This window comes from Astatotilapia calliptera, chromosome 9, assembly GCF_900246225.1.
Source record: "Astatotilapia calliptera chromosome 9, fAstCal1.2, whole genome shotgun sequence".
Lineage (NCBI taxonomy): Eukaryota > Metazoa > Chordata > Actinopteri > Cichliformes > Cichlidae > Astatotilapia > Astatotilapia calliptera.
This window is the reverse complement of record NC_039310.1, coordinates 34,763,382-34,780,186: the sequence shown is the minus strand read 5'-3', so window position 1 is coordinate 34,780,186 and position 16,805 is coordinate 34,763,382. Positions and strand designations below refer to the sequence as shown.

Here is a 16,805-nt window from a genome sequence, read left to right as displayed (position 1 = left end):
AGTCATGACAATAAAAGAATATGACTTTAAGGACTTAACAACATTACTTCAGTTATAGTACACCAACATCAGATAGGGGGCTGGGATGTTTTATTCTAAACATGAACTACTGTTACAGCAACAGACATGGACTACATGCCCCACACAACAAACACATGCCTGCTCCTCTCGTTAGCTGAAATGAACTGCTGGCATATTTGTTTTACATCTATACTGTCCAGTCTCTCCTGGTGGACATGGCATCACATTATTCATGGTTACATACAATTTTAGACTAATGTGGACCAAGCCTAGCACCTACTTGGCAACCTTGAGACCTCAGAATTAGGGAGACATTCAAATGGGCTGGGGGGATATACATGTACATATATATACAAAAAACTTGAATCTTACAGTGTTTATTTATAAAATAAGATAAAATAAGTTAAATGTCACCGTTATTACCGGAAACAGGCCGGGGGTGTCCAAATTCAGAGGCTGCGCCCACCTGAGGACCCGGCCTTTGTGGTCTAAGTGGGCCGGGTCCTCCGAAAGCCAGGTAGACCGGAAATGAACGACTGTGAAATTGGACGGTCTAGCCTTCAGAATTACGTCACCTGCCGTCTGCTCCTTGCTGTCTAAAATATAACCAGACGCTGGCGTAGATGGTCGAATAAACTGCTGTTTTCACACAGCAGTTTATTCAGCTGTGTGAAAACCTGGGAAAAATCCTCCCGAGAGATTAATAAAGTTTTATTTAATTTAATTTAATCTAATAACTTTAATCTCAGCCAAAACGATTTACTCACCAACAAATAAAACACAACTAAAGCACTGAAAAAGGCCAAACAATAACACGTTTAAGTTATTTGACGTTTACACAGCTACATTCTCGCCTGAAAATGTGTTAAAAGTTTATTTTGCGACCCAGAAAGAGAAATAAGAGTAATATTAAAACTAAGTAGCTGCAGTAATAGTAGCCATTGTTGGAAACTGGAATTGGCGGGCCGGTCTGGGATATGGTTTTCAGTTTTGTTGTCCGGGTGAAAAATCAGGAGAAATTGGGGGGAGAATGGTCGCCCCGGGAGATTTTCGGGAGGGGCACTGAAATTCGGGATTTCTCTGAAAAATCGTGAGTGTTGGCATGTATGGCCAAGCATAGCTTGTAACGTTATTGTGACGGACACAATATATGAGTGAACTTGACTTTAAGTGACTTACAGGTTTCTTTGAAAACCCAATTTCTTATATCCAGGTTCTTCCTTTGCGCTGCCATCCTCCTCTCCTCCTGGCAGCGCAGGTTTGTTTGCCGCTGCTGAAACTAAACAGAGCTCCCTTATGAAAGGCTCATCCAATCACATTGGCCATATTTGTCACATGACGTAGGACTCCAGTAGAGAACGTAATTTAACTCTTTCTGCACCGCTCGCTGAATGAGACGCTGACAGATCTTTTTTTTTTCTTACCATCGGGTTTGTTTTTCTTTACTCGAAGAGATCAAATTATTGGTGGGGACAATTCAATAATTGCTGGTGGGGACATGTCCCTTCCGTCCATGCCAAATCTACGCCCTTGGTTCTCCATCATCAAAGTAGATGGAGCTTGGAAAGAAAGCGAATGGACTTCTTTAGGTTTCATGAAGATGTTGCATCTCTCACCCCACTGTTGGCAGTCACCCATCTCCAATGCAGTTTTGAGATGGGTGACTTTGAAAGCTCAGAGCAGGCGGCAGACCAGCATGCACAAGCGCAAACAATGTGCGGTAAATGCGGGAAGCTTGCACCAGCCTGTAGGCTGTACGGAAAGTCAGAGAGGGACATCATTCTTCTTCTGCTCTTCTGCGGCAGTTGCCAGCTTAAATTTTGGTGTTTTGTCACCACCTGCTTGTCTTCACAGCTCACAGAGTAGTTGAGCGCTCACCGTTTATTTTTTATTATTATTATTATTTTCACATCTATTCAAAAAAGGCTGAAAGTGGAGTCCTGCACAGCAAAATCTCCAGTGTTAAATTAACACTGTGTTACGGCCGAGACCGTTTTAGACGAGGGACAGGACTCAAATGCAGGACGCCGAACAGCACGTAAGTAGATTTTAAGAATAATGTTTAATGACTTCACAAATATTCATAAACAAAAGGTGAGTTAGACAAGTACGACGTTCCACCACTGAATCTAAGTAACAATCTGGTCCGGGTCAGAGGGGACAGCTATTCCGGGAACTGGACTGGAAAGCGAGTCACATTAGATCCAGGAAAAGGTCGGGGTCACTGTAACAGAGTGCAGATGTTCAGATACGGATAAGGAGACATATGAATATGTTGTTGGTTCAGAATCCTCCTTCGTACTGCGTACTTGCCACAGGTGGTCGGAGATGATGTAGAGGGGTGAGTAGTCCGGGTGTGTAATCCAAAAACTCCTGGCGTGGAGGCAGAGAGGCAGGTAGGTGATTCGAGTAATAGCCTGTGGGACTGCCAGATGGTCCAATATCCAAGTAGGAGCTCTTTGGCAGGGATTGGCAGTTAGGTGTAGCTAAGAGAGAGGCGCACAAAAAACAAACATACAGTGAGGCAAGGTGATTCACAAAATACATAGGAAATCATGGTGGTGGCCTGCACTGACTGATGTTAGCAGAGAATCTGGCGAAGAGAGCTTGAGTACGCTGGCCTTATGAGTCCCCGGCTAAATTACCCACAGGTGTAAGCGATCAGCAAAAACACTGAAGCCCCTCCCAGGGGTGGAGACGCCAGCTCGGAGGGAGACACAGTGGCACACACCCGGACCATGACACACCGGAGATTTTGCTGTGTGGCACTGCAGAAATCCCCCTGCACAAAAATATTAAAACACACACTACACACACTTGTACTTCTGTATTTTTAACTAGGGTTTCTCCTGCTTGTGCATCACCTTCCTCCCTCAAAATGCATCACTGCATTTAATCCTGCTTGTTCAAATTCAAATTCAAATTCAAATTTTATTTGTCACGTACACAGTCATACACAGTACGATATGTAGTGAAATGCTTGGACAACTGCTCGTGACCTAAAGAAAACAAAAAAGGAAAAGGCTATGAATAAGAAAGGAAATAAATATGAAACATTAAAAAGGGTAAATTTAACTAGGAAGGAATAAAATATAAATTAAGGTTAAAAATGAAATAACTGTACAACACAAATTAGAATGAAGGGTAAATTTAACTGGGAAGAATAAGATAAAATATATAAATTAAAGTTGAAAATAAAATAACTGTACAACAAAATACACAATACACAATATAGAACTATATAAGAATGTATGAAGAAATCTAAATATAAATAAATATATACACAATAACAGCAGCTGTACAAGTATTAACCGGAAATGAAGAATATAGTGACCAGTGTTGTGCAAAACCAAAGTCCAGAAAGTCCAGTGTGTGTGTAAGAACCATATGTGTGGGTCAGTACTGTGTGGTGGTGTGATTGAGAGACCGTATCGCCTGCGGGAAGAAGCTCCTCCTCAGTCTCTCTGTGTTGGTCTTCAGGGAGCGGAATCGCTTTCCTGACCTCAGCAGAGAGAACAGTCTGTTGTTGGGATGGCTGAGGTCCTTCACGATCTTCCTGGCCTTTGTCCAGTACCGCCTGCTGTAGATTGAGTGCAGGTCAGGGAGCTCGGAGCGGATGGTGCGCTCAGCTGACCGCACAACCCTCTGTAGAGCTCGTCTGTCCTGCATGGTGCTGTTCCCGAACCAGGTTAAGATGTTTCCCATCAGGATGCTCTCTATGGTGCACGAGTAAAAGTTCCTGAGCACCTTGGAGGGCAGTTGGAAGTCTCTCAAGCGTCTGAGGTGGTAGAGACGCTGTCGGGCCTTTTTCACCACGGTGTTGATGTGACAGGACCATGACAGGTCCTGCGTGATGTGAACTCCGAGGTATTTGAAGCTGTCCACTCTCTCCACTGGGCACTCGTTGATGACGGGGGTCTGGTAGTTCCTCTCCTGCTTAGTGCTGAAGTCCACTATCAGCTCCTTTGTCTTACTGACGTTTAGAAGGAGGTTGTTCCTCTGGCACCAGTTCTCCAGATTCCTAATCTCCTTCAGGTAGGCCGTCTCGTTGTTATCAGAGATCAGGCCCACCACGACGGTGTCGTCAGCAAACTTGATGATGGTGGTGGAGCTGGTAGTGGCCACACAGTGGTGTTCTGTCTTTAACTTTGAAACCACTTCCCTTTTATTTTCACAAGCCATATGATACATGGAAATCCAAACAGTTATCATGACTGACATGAGTTTTTAATAACTGCATATTGTATGCCAAAAACATTAAAGTAATCAGTTCATTAGTGATTCTATTATATATATACTGTAGGGTATTTACCTCAAGCTTTGATGTTGTAATTAAAATTAAATTGAGCACTTGATAAGAACCATATTTGACATTTATAAGATACTGAGCAGTAAGTACCAGAGTCAAAACTGCACGTAAGCTAATTTTGTGTATATTTTATTATTTATAGGATCAATAAAAACCTTTTTTTGTACTTTTATCTCCTCATGCAGCAAAACAAACTCAAATTTTAAAACAACAAAGACATTTATAGGACATTTCACATGAGTAAACTAGAACAGAAATGGCGCAGCACCGACTCCACTGACAAGAATCAGGAGGTTCTGACAGAATTCTGCTGCTATTTATTGCACAGTTTAAGTAAAATCAGAAGACCTAATACATAAATAAATAAATAACAACAATTCAAAGGAAGTCTCTGCAAATGCTGGCTGCCAGCTTCAGACAGGTGTGTTTTTTCACCTCCATTATTCAATGGGAGACATGGATATTTCAAAATCTGTTAAGTTCTGACAGGCAGTTAGCAAACACATACAACTTCAGCTCATTACAAAGATAAAAGGTTCCACCTAGTGGAGAAAATACATATTGCTGTAACAATAAAGCTTTAGCACTAATTGTTACACTTCATATCCTTTATTACAAACAACTGTTTTTAGAATACTTACAGAATTAAGCGCTGCTATATGAACATGTACATGCTGCTAAAAGGTTTTGTTAAAGCAACATTTAGACAAGCCGCAAGTTAAGTGTTCATACACAGCTAGCAAAGCTTAACTGGTTGTGCTTTTGCCAAAACCAGAGACAACAAAAATGCATGCAGTCAATTTAATCCATGAAACGAAATAAAAAGTATGTACTAGGTTAACCAACTATATCTGCTGAGGTTCTGGAATCTCAAAGGCTTTAAGCACAAATATTTAAAATTAGGTACACTAGAATAAAGATGTGAAACACCAGTTTTTTGCAGGAAAAAAGTTTCTTGTTGTTAATTTTAAGTAATGTGTAAGTAAATTCAGAGAATGCATGAGTAACTTTAAGTGTGGCATAATTTTAGGTATTTTATCAGGATGGAGACAAATTTTACTCTGAGTAATTTTGATTTCTTGGTATGTAGCTTATAAATGTATAAGGTGACTATAAACATCTGATTATGTAAAACAAAGCCTCAGATTAGCATACAGTCTACATATTCATTTCTTTGAAGCATCCAGTACAACACGGTGTAAATGCAGCTGTTATCAGGAAGTAACTAGTTTACGGGGTAAATTTCATTGTCTGTACTTCTCGATCAAATCCTCAAAGCAAACATCACATCTGTAGTCTTTTTATTTACTTGATAATCCTAACAGTCCTGGTACTTTTCTAATACTTAGCTGAATACTTTAAAAGTTTAACAATACTTGCTTGCACCAGACAGCACGTCTGAGGTCATAACTGATCTGATGGACTTTCTCGCAGTAACACTAAACAGGAGATTAAAGCTGAATTCTGTGAAGCCTGATCTTAAACTTTGAAAGTTTGACCCAATGGTCTGGCAGTTTTGTCACAGCAGTGTGTGCAGTATTCATGTGTTGGTGTGTTTTTAGAGCACACGGCACTCTGAATGTTTTTCCACAAAGGTCAGCACAATAATGCTTACATCTGCAGTTTGCATTATTATTATTCAGTTCATGTGCGGTTACGGTGTTAACGTCATTTTAACGAGATTAACGCTAACAGCACTATTTTTTACATGATAAAAACTACCAAAGAACTTTCCACTCTGAGCACAACTTAAAGGTTTAATTCCAGCTTAGATAAGCTTATGCAAATTTAAGATGCTAATCTGACCAAAGGACTTGCAACATTGATGGCAGTTGAAAGGTTTCACTCCAGCGTGGATGATCTGATGTTCTCCTCATTTGGCACAGCTACATCTTTCACCACGGCTGTCTTCCTCTGCTTATCCACCACTACTATGTACATTCACAGCATAAGAGGCCATCCAGGTGGGTCTCTTTACATTGCTTTCATGTCCTTTTACGTCAACACCTTGCAGTCTAGTGGTCATAGCCAGAACACCAACACTTCTTATTAGCCTGCACCCACGTGCACTTCTGACCTGTAGTCAGTTGACTGAAGTAGGTGCACTGAAACAGATAGTGCTCAGAGTTGGAGCGGTACGAACAATACACCTGTCACTCCTCTGACTTGCTGCTTGACGGTGAAGGGAACTCTGGTGCGATGTCGTGTTCTGGCGCATCAGAAACTGCTTGTCAAATAGAATTTACTACAGCACAGAGTAGGAGCGTCAAAGCCAGAATGTGGTGTGAAGAAAAGGGGAGGCATAGATGCTCTGTATGTTTTGTTGTTCCCTGCATGTTTGATGAAAAAAGATGTCAAAGTACCAACTCCATCTGATGTCCCTTGATTTCCTCACTGTTTACAATCCAGTACAGTACAGTGAGCTTAGTAGAAAAGTCTTACAGATCCATTTCTTGGATGGTATTTGTTTGGTGATGGTTAATCCTCCTGCACTCTGCTTTATAATCCAACTGCAAATCCTTAGTATAATCCCATCTTCCAGGTGTGTCTGCTCTGCACAGAGTTCGGAGGAAGGACGATTGAATCTTCTCAAAACACTGATTATTGGATTATCTCCATGGATCCCTATCACTCACCCTCCCTGTATGAGCAAGTCTGAACATGCCAGTATACGTGCTGTGAGACTTACACTTCTTTTCAGTATTCACCACATGTTGAATATTCAAAATCAATGCAGAATTAGTTCTCAGTCATACAATATATCTATTACAACTTAACCCCATTTCTTCAAGTGGCTTTTCCTTCTGCAAGCCACCAATGCAAATAAGAATGTGTTCTTCAGCCTAATTAAATAACGGCTACACAGGCACGCTCACTGACTCACAAGAGGTATTTCTGCAACTTTATAACACAAGTACTACTACCACCAAATATTACTGTTTTGAAGGGAAGAGACTAAAATGTAACTGGGACATTTTGGAGCATGAAGAGCTTCTAGGAAAAATACTTGTTATATATATGCTGTATATGCAGATTCTTACATTTGAACTTTATTACTCACTGCAAGCCCAGAAACACTACCTCATCAGATCTAACTGTGATATTAGCTGACACCCTTTACAGGAGATTTCATCTGAACTCTGTGGAGCCTGATCTCAAGGCTTTTAAGTCCGTCCCTGCAACCAGAAGAGGAGATTTTCATCTCTTCGGATTCACTGTGACCAAATGATGGGAGTGATTTCAGCCCTGTATGATCATGTTGATGTTTGCACAGAGCAGATAATGAAGTGAATGTTTTTGCACATTGGTCACACTGAAACTGTTTATTTACAGCGTGGGATCGTTTGTGTCTGGAGTATGAACTGAGATTCTTGAAGCTTTTGTCACACTGGTCACAGCTGTAGTTTCCTTCAGTGTGTGTCTGTTCATGAAGTATACGGCTATTTGAATGAGAGAAGCTTTTGTCACAGTATGTGCACTTGTATGGTTTCTCTCCTGTGTGGACTCGTTTATGTACTTTAAGGTAACCTGCAGTGGTGAAGGATGACCCACACTGGTCACACACGTGCTTTTTAACCCCACTGTGAATGACTTCATGTCGTTTTAATTCACTTGGTTTGGGGAAGCCTCTCCCACATTCTTTGCAGTAGTTCAACTTTTGTCCAGTATGTCCACGTTGATGTATTTTTAGATTCCTTTGATGATAGAAAGTTTTTCCACAAAGGTCACAATGAAATACTTTCCCACCACCACAGTGATGACAGGGTTGAGAACTGGATCCATCTGTGTCGCTCTGCTTCTAAACAAAGACACAAAGAGAGTGTAAGTCAGTCCTTCAACATTTTTATCCTGAATGTCACTTAAAAAAAAGAAAGAAAGAAAAGAGTCCCTACATCATTTTTATGGTTTCAATTATAACATTTAGGTTATGTTACAGATCACTACCAAAACTGGAGACTCCTCAGCTTCCTGGCACTGTTACCCTCATTCACTGGCGATGCCACCGGGGTCAACAGAACAACTGAACTTTCAAGCAAATTGCCCAATCCTATACCATGATAATAACAATATAATAATACAGTGGTACCACAACAAGTAACAGTAATTCCACAATAACATCACTCTAATACTGACACAATTCTGCAGCAATACAGCAATAAGGCCACTGTAATGAAAAGTTTAAAGTAAATCTGAGTGCAAAAATAGATCTGACTGCTGGGTCCACCTGACAAGAAGGACAGGAATATGGTACTGTTGAAATCCTACTACACATACAGACACATAAATTCAATCCATTGCATCCTTAAACAATAGTCTATATTACCGGCAACAAGTCAGACTCACTCCCGATGGGTGTTGGACTCGCTGCCCTTTGTCACAAATTCTACCAGTAGTAATAGTAGACATAACGATGACCAGTACTACAAAATGCAATTTTTATTTCAAAAAATGTAAGCAAATTCACAACTGAAACTAAATTGGATGACTCAACCAGTGTCCCATTGAAATGTAGTAGAATTACTAACATGCAAACACAATTGAATAAGCCGAGTTGTTCCAAACAGTCAGGCTAAAATGACAAGATAACAATATAAATACATACCTCACAGTAACTGCACTTGTAGAGTCTCTTTCTGGTGTGGATCTGTTGGTGTTCTTTCAGGGAATGTGGATATTTAAAAGCCTTCTCACACAGGTCACATTTATAGGATCTCTCTTCGGTGTGGGTAATTTTGTGGATTTGTAAGTTTGCATATGTTGTAAACCATTTGTCACACTGATCACAGCAGTACACATCCTCTCCAGTGTGAATGCGTTGGTGTTTATTTCGGCGTCCAAGGTTGTTAAAGGTTTTCCCACAAAAGTCACAGCTGTACGCCTTAATTCCAGAGTGGGAAACTTGATGAGTCTGTAAGGCATCGTTGCGAGTATAAGATTTACCGCACTGATCACACTTGTAAGCCTTAACTCCACTGTGGATGAGTTGGTGATTTTTTAGCCCACTCTTCTGTCTAAAAGGTTTTCCACACAAGTCACAGCTGAATGGTTTCTCTCCAGTGTGGATGAGCGTATGACTATTTAGGTTATTCTTTAGAGTAAAACACTTTCCACACAGGTTACACTTGAATGGTTTAACTCCACTGTGAATGCGTTTGTGTGTCTTTAAGGTATTCCTCAAACTAAAAGATTTTCCACACAAGTCACAGCTGAACGGTCTCTCTCCAGTGTGGATGACTTGATGTCTTCTTAGGTTAGACTTTACAGTAAAATCCTTCCCACACTCCTCACAGCTGTATGTTTTCTCTCTCTTTCTTCTGTGAGGTTTGTCGGCTTCCTGAGAGCGCTGACTTCTCGCTCCATGTTGGTCCTGCAGTGACAGAGATACAAACAGAGGCAGTGAGTGAAATGCAGTCGTGGAACAAACCGAAACTTCAAACTAGTTTTAAACCTGAAGGTTGAAACAAAATCAAGGCTGTCAAAAACAATGTTTACAGTAAGGCAAGGTTCAGTACAGATGAGAATTCAAGCAGAAATTCTGTGAACTATTTGAATATCTTTCAGAGATTGTCATGGTCATATATCAAATCAAATCAAATCACTTTTATTGTCACATCACATGTGCAGGTACACTGGTACAGTACATGTGAGTGAAATTCTTGTGTGCGAGCTTTACAAGCAACAGAGGTGTGCAAAGTACAATAAAATAAGAACAAGCAAAATATAAGAATGGCTAAATCTGAGAGTTATATGAATAAATATATGTACAATATAAGAGTGTATGCATATTACTGAATGTGTATACTAAATATGTATGTCTATGTGTGTGTATACATATTTTACAAATTAAATAGAGTAAAACAATAAAATATATAAAATATACAGTGGTTGGTAGTTGACATGTGCAAAACAAGTGGCATTTATATACAGTGTGGAGTGCATAATGTTGAAGTTCCAGTAGTGAAGGTGAGGTGTCTATGAAGTGTTCAGCAGTCTGATGGCCTGATGGAAAAAGCTGTCTCTCAGTCTGCTGGTACGGGACCGGATGCTGCAGAACCTCCTTCCTGATGGAAGCAGTCTGAACAGTTTATGGCTGGGGTGACTGGAGTCCTTGATGATCCTCCCCGCTTTCCTCAGGCAGCGCTTCCTGTAGATGTCCTGGAGGGAGGGAAGCTCACCTCCGATTATCCGTTCAGAGCACCGCACTACTCTCTGGAGAGCTTTGCGGTTGTAGGTGGTGCTGTTGTCATACCAGGTGGTGATGCATCCAGTGAGGATGCTCTCAATGTGGGCGACCATGGCTCAGGGGGTTGGGAAGCGTATCTGTCGCCGGTTCAATCCCCGGGCTCTCCGTCCTGGTCGTTGTGTCCTTGGGCAAGACACTTTACCCTACCGCCTACTGGTGTTGGCCAGAGGGGCCGATGGCGCGATATGGCAGCCTCACTTCTGTCAGTCTGCCCCAGGGCAGCTGTGGCTACAACCGTAGCTTGTGTGTGAATGTGAGAGTGAATGAATAGTGGCATTGTAAAGCGCTTTGGGTGCCTTGAAAAGCGCTATATAAATCCAGTCCATTATTAATGGCACAGTGATAGAAGGTCCTGAGGATGCGGGGGCTCATGCCGAATCTTTTCAGTCTCCTGAGAAAGAAGAGGCGCTGCTGCACCTTCTTCACTGTTTTGTTTGTGTGTACTGACCACGTAAGATCCTCAGCCAGATGTACACCAAGGAAGCAGAAGCTGCTCACTCTCTCCACAGCAGCGCCGTTGATGGTGATGGGGGTGTGTACTTCTCTGCACCTCCGGAAGTCCACTATCAACTCCTTTGTCTTTGCGACGTTGAGGGTGAGATGGTTGTCTTGACACCAGTGGGTCAGGGCGCTGACCTCCTCCCTGTAAGCCGTCTCATCACCGTTGGTGATAAGACCCACCACTGTAGTGTCGTCCGCAAACTTCACAATGATGTTGGAGTTGTTAGTGGCCGTGCAGTCGTAGGTGTAGAGTGAGTACAGGAGAGGGCTCAGTACACACCCCTGTGGTGCACCAGTGTTCAGTGTGACGGGGGATGAGTTGATGCTGCCCAGTCTGACCACTTGGCGTCTGTCAGACAGGAAGCTAAGGATCCAGCTGCAGAGGGAGCTGCTCAGTCCTAGATCCTGCAGTTTCCTGTCCAGCTTCGAGGGAACGATGGTATATCAGGATTGTGATGCATTAGATGAGCCCAGTGAAATATAGAGCATTCCCAGAGTATTTTAATTTAACAAAACACCAGCACTTGGTGTCCCTGTATCAATTTACTCACGCAGATTTGACTGCAGGTGCCATGTAACTACAGCAACAACTGTGACTGGCCTCTCTAGTACAGTTAATTCACGGTCTCAATATAAGAAATGTTAATCTCGGCATCAATAAAAGGACACATTCGTTGAGAAAAGTACTGAACACACGGGAATGTCCAAAGAAGACAAATATCGTTTCTCCTAAAAATAATGGCCACAACAAACAGGATACAGGAGGGGGATAAAACACCAGGACAGCCACAAACATAAATGCTGGCAACGACGTAGACTGCTTATGTAGAGCTTATAATTTAACATACGAAGATTGACCACATAAGTCTAAGTCAGCCAACACTCTGTCATGTTGGAAATAACTCTTTATTTTTCAGTATATTTTTCAGTAAGCAGATAGTGACAAACATGTCTGCTGCGCCCAAACTTTAAAGAGCCACTTTACATCATTTCTGCCAATAAACAACAAAGCAGTCTCTCCATGGTATTTCTCATTCAACGGACAGAGAGCACAAAGACGACTGCCACCAGCTGCAGTGAGTCTGTTGACCCACAGAAAAGTGAGATACTTTCCATGTGGAGGGGCGTGGCCTGCAGTGCCGTGCAGGGAAGGCAGACGCACCTGCACGGCATCCGTAATCACGCCCGCCGACTTAAATATTGTACTGGGTCATGTGGTTGTGGTAATGTTGAGCTGGCAGCGGAAGAGCTGCAGCTCTGTGTGCATTGTGAACAGCAACCATGTGTGTGCTAATAAAGAATGCTGTAAAGCATGGTAATGTCACCGGGTCTGCACGGCAGACCCAGGACTGGGCCAGCAGAGGGAGGGGCCGGTGCAAATGGTGGCCGACCTGGTGTCACCAGTGACTTCAACATGATCTCCTTTTATCTAAATTACATATGAGCAGAAATGCAGGACAAGAGAGCCATACTTAAAAAATGCTTTAAAAATTATTGTTTAATTGATTGATGTTTTTGTTCCCGTTTCTTAGTCTGATCTTTTTTCTTGTTTTAATTTCAGAGATTCTCTATGTGTGAATATACTGAGGTTGAGAAAGAATAACAACACTAAGCCTGATGTTACCTGAGACCGTAATAAAACCAACAGCAGCCGATAAAGTGCACATAGTTATAGCACTGTAGCTTAGCAGTGATATTGTGCTGACCTTTTGTGTTGAACTCATTGTTTCCTCTGTAGTGGCCGACCTGAGTACAGGTGGGTGAAAATGTTCTTCTGCTGCTCCGTCAGACTCTTCTCCTCCTGCTGAACAGCTGGGACACAAAACAGATCTTTGTTAGGCAACCATCCTTGAAAAAAAAAAGAACCTACGCAAATTAACATTAAGAAGATTGACTTGTTCCAGCAGCTGCAGGGTGGTTTCTGCAGGCTGAAGAACAGCAGTCACTGCAGGAATTAACATCTGCACATTGATTGTCTATTAGAGGAACAAAGTGAATGCAGACACACACAGACTCTCTCCAAACCCGCAGAATAAAAGCTGTCCAGCTCTGTGTGTCCATCAAAATGTTTTTTACAAATCCTGCTGGAATCAATGTTGTTACAGCTGCAGTCAAAGCAAGATGGAAATATTTGAGAAGGAAATGTTTAATCCAATCAAACCAAAAGTCTTAACAGGTAAACACAGAATAACTGCAGTTTGGTTCCCCATTATAGCTTCAGAATTGACGTTTGTGACAGCAGGTGCACAAACAAGCTGATCAATTTATCCCTACCAAGTTAAAACAAACTATTCTAAAATAATTAAAGAGTGAGGATGTCAAAGTTATTGAGAGAAAATAAATTTCTCTTCCCATTCCTCTTTAAGTAAAAGAAGCAAACTTCAAAAGTCATATATGAGATCTGCCCAACTGATCACACAACTGAAGTGTAATCTGGACGTGAACGAATGTGTATTTTGTGAAAACAAACCTGAAAGCCTGACTCACTCCTGGCTGCAGTCCAGTGGGATTCAGTTACCACGCTTAATGACCTCGTGAAAACCAGCCTATTATTTTACGTGTTTAGTAGCCATATACATGTAGAAACGTGTCTGTACAGCAATACCACATAACCTGTGCTATATTTTATAATCTAAGCATCTAAGTCTTTAAAAGGAATAAAAAAAAGAGATGAGAGTGTTTATGATAACACATTTCTCCTACTTGCCTCCACACAATGAGCCGTACATAACGATGTAGATGCGCAGACCTTTTTAGAGTCGACCTTTAAAAAGAGCTGCAGTGATCGCGGTCAGCGCTCCTTTTGTCTCCTCCGCTCCTCAGTTTGTTCTCCTTCAGCGTGTAAACCATAAACGGCAGGAGACCTGCAGCAGTGAGCAGCGTCCAGCTTCCGAAGCGTGGATCGGGACACCCAGGTCACGTGACCAGGACTTAAACCTTTGGCGTAATCAAGTCAAAATGATGGAGCTATATAAATATATAAATATATTTGAACGGCTACTGTCACATGACAGAAAGCGAGAGACAAAGAGTGGTGAGCTCCATTGACTCCCATCAGCAGAGAGAGGGGGAGAGAGCCACACACTGCGCTGTAAATTCATTCAAATCTCTCAATAAACGCGCCTCTGCTTTTAAACAACACAGGATGAAATCTTCAGCTCGGGCTCCATCCGCTCTTTTTTTCTACTTTCACCTGAAAAGAAATTGCCGAATCGTTTGACGTCATTGTCACGCTAACCCGTTACCCACGCGCTGCGCAGCCGTGACGATATGCGCTTCCGGTGTGAATATCTCATAAACAAATCCACAGCAGAGTGAAGTACAGGAAGGTTTCCTCGTGTTCAGAGGCTGCTGAGCAGAGGAGGATTTAAAGATGTGTCAGAATTATCTAGGCCAGCGTCTGGCTTTTATTGGCAGTGTGTAGAACAAACCCGATGACACGAACTGACAGAAAGCTAAAAGTCAACCAAACACATGCAACGTTGCAAAACCAGCTGTAAACCTGTGTGCTTATCACAGTAAACACAGCATCCTTTCTCTGTGTGTTTCGCATCATAAACTGACTTCTAAATAGATTTATTCTGAGCAACACAAACAATAAAAGATGGAATATTTTGCTGAAGCACAAAGTTTTCTGTCTTTAACCGTCTCAGTATTTTTCTTTCCTTGTTTTGCGGGATTTCTCCAAAACGTGTAGACCGCAGCTACTGACAGTCTGGTATAATAAGTAGTTTGTTGGGGTTGTGCAGGGCTCGTCTGCGTCACTCAGCAGCATCCATCAACATGTAATGGTAGCCGAAATGGCCAGTAGGTGTCAATGCGGGGATGGGTTTCTGATTATTTCAGACGGGTCGGATGTTGCAGTGTTTCACGCTTTGCACATTCAGGATCTACCCAAAACTAACCGAACTGACATTAAAGTTTGCTCAGTTCTTACCCTACAACCCACAAACCGAGAGAAGGGGTGAAGCTGGAAGCAGGGAGCAGAAACCCACGTGGTTATCTGTAGACCCATCCCATTTCCGGCGTATTCCACCGGACACGAAGCCAATAGCGCAGACAGAGGAGCACGAGAGTTGAGGGCAAGCACCCGAAAGAAGTCCCTCCTATCTCCTTTTCCTGATCACTTTACCTTAACACGGATGAAAAACGTCATGACGTGAAGGAAAGATGCGAAGATAGATAGATAGATAGATAGATAGATAGATAGATAGATAGATAGATAGATAGATAGATAGATAGATAGATAGATAGATAGATAGATAGATAGATAGATAGATAGATAGATAGATAGATAGATAGAGCCTCGCTACATGCTTCCTAACCGCGGCGGGGGATTGTCTGACCGGCTGGAGCGGCATCTAATAACCGACTCGCAAAATAAAGCAAAATAAAAACAAACCAACAAACACGAAAACACCAGACATTATGATACAGACTTATAATTTACACCGATGTTTTTTTTTAAATTCTATACACGTTAAGTGAGCGCGAGAGCCCTCGGTGCGCTTGCTTGTTGCTGAAGTCAAAGTAAACTTTATTGTCATCTCCGCTACATACAGAGAAACGAGATGACGAGGCTCCAGTTACAACAATGCAAGTAAACAAACAATAAATATAAGAAGAGTAAGAAAATAAATATACACATTAGGACTCGGGGTAAAGGATCAATAACAATTTAAAATGTATAATTTACAGTTTGATGATTTAAAGTCTCACACACAACCTGTTGAAGGGGGAGGGAGACCCGCTGCTTCCAGATAGAGTACATTTCATTCATAATGTTGTAAATGTAAGTCCATTATGTATTCATGATTTGCTCCTGGATTGTGCGAAGTCCCAGAAATAAACCTTAGACAAAGTGAATCTGTGAACTAAGGTGTAGGTCTGTTAGGTTATGTTGTGGTGATCCTCGTGTTGGGGGATTTGTGTTCATACTGGAGTGCAAAATTAAAACCAATGGAAGATGGAAAACCACCAACTTCCCACTACGATGAATCAAGGTTTGACCACATTGTTTTTGGAGCCAAATAAGGACCTCTTAATGATTGATAATTGAAGACCAAATAGTTTATTGATGATTTATATGATGATTATAAAATATTTGCTCTAATTTTAGCTAACAGACTTAAGATGGTTGTTGACTCATTATTTATGAAACACAATCTGGCTTTATGCCCAAAAGACATATAACAATATCAGATTGGTTTTAGATATTCTGGATTATTCTGACCTAATAAATAGCAGTGGTTTCATATTATTTTTAGAGTTCTACAAGGCCTTCGACACGGTGAAGCATGAATTTATATTTCAAGCTCTAGATAGATATGGTTTTGGTACTTACTTTCTACGTTGATTAAAGCATTATAACAATAACAGCAGTGTCAAATTAACAAACAGTACTTCACCCAGATTTAACATACAAAGAGGGAAAAGACGAGGCTGTCCCAAAACAGGTCCCTGTACCTGTTTTAGTTAATTGCCCAACTATTGTTTAACCATATGAAGTCAAGCAATGTAAAAGGTATATCGCTAATTGGCAAAGATTTACACATAACACAGGTAGCTGATGACACTACATTATTCCTAAAAGATGAGTATCAAATTTCTATTGCTATTGAAACAATCTCCACATTTCTTAAAGTTTCTGGATTGTACTTGAATATTCCTAAATGTGAACTTATGGCAATAAAAGAATGTTCAAAAACAGCTTTGTGTAACCTTCCAATA

General features: G+C 41.5%; 1 protein-coding gene and 1 long non-coding RNA gene across 2 annotated transcripts; both read right to left on the bottom strand.

Moving 5' to 3' along the window:
• Positions 1-2,064: 2,064 nt before the first annotated feature.
• LOC113029709 (uncharacterized) lies at positions 2,065-2,917 on the bottom strand. Its single transcript, XR_003273475.1, has 2 exons — positions 2,331-2,917; positions 2,065-2,245 (listed from the first exon to the last, which is right to left on the bottom strand). It is a non-coding gene; the product is annotated as an uncharacterized LOC113029709 (long non-coding RNA).
• Positions 2,918-8,942: 6,025 nt separating this feature from the next.
• LOC113029707 (gastrula zinc finger protein XlCGF49.1-like) lies at positions 8,943-13,834 on the bottom strand (the record flags this gene model as incomplete). The annotated part of the gene is made up of 3 exons (XM_026180704.1): positions 13,783-13,834; positions 12,782-12,887; positions 8,943-9,698 (listed from the first exon to the last, which is right to left on the bottom strand). Coding segments are annotated over exons 2-3 (774 nt in total), but the record flags the coding sequence as incomplete, so codon positions are not given.
• Between the last annotated feature and the right edge of the window lie 2,971 nt (positions 13,835-16,805).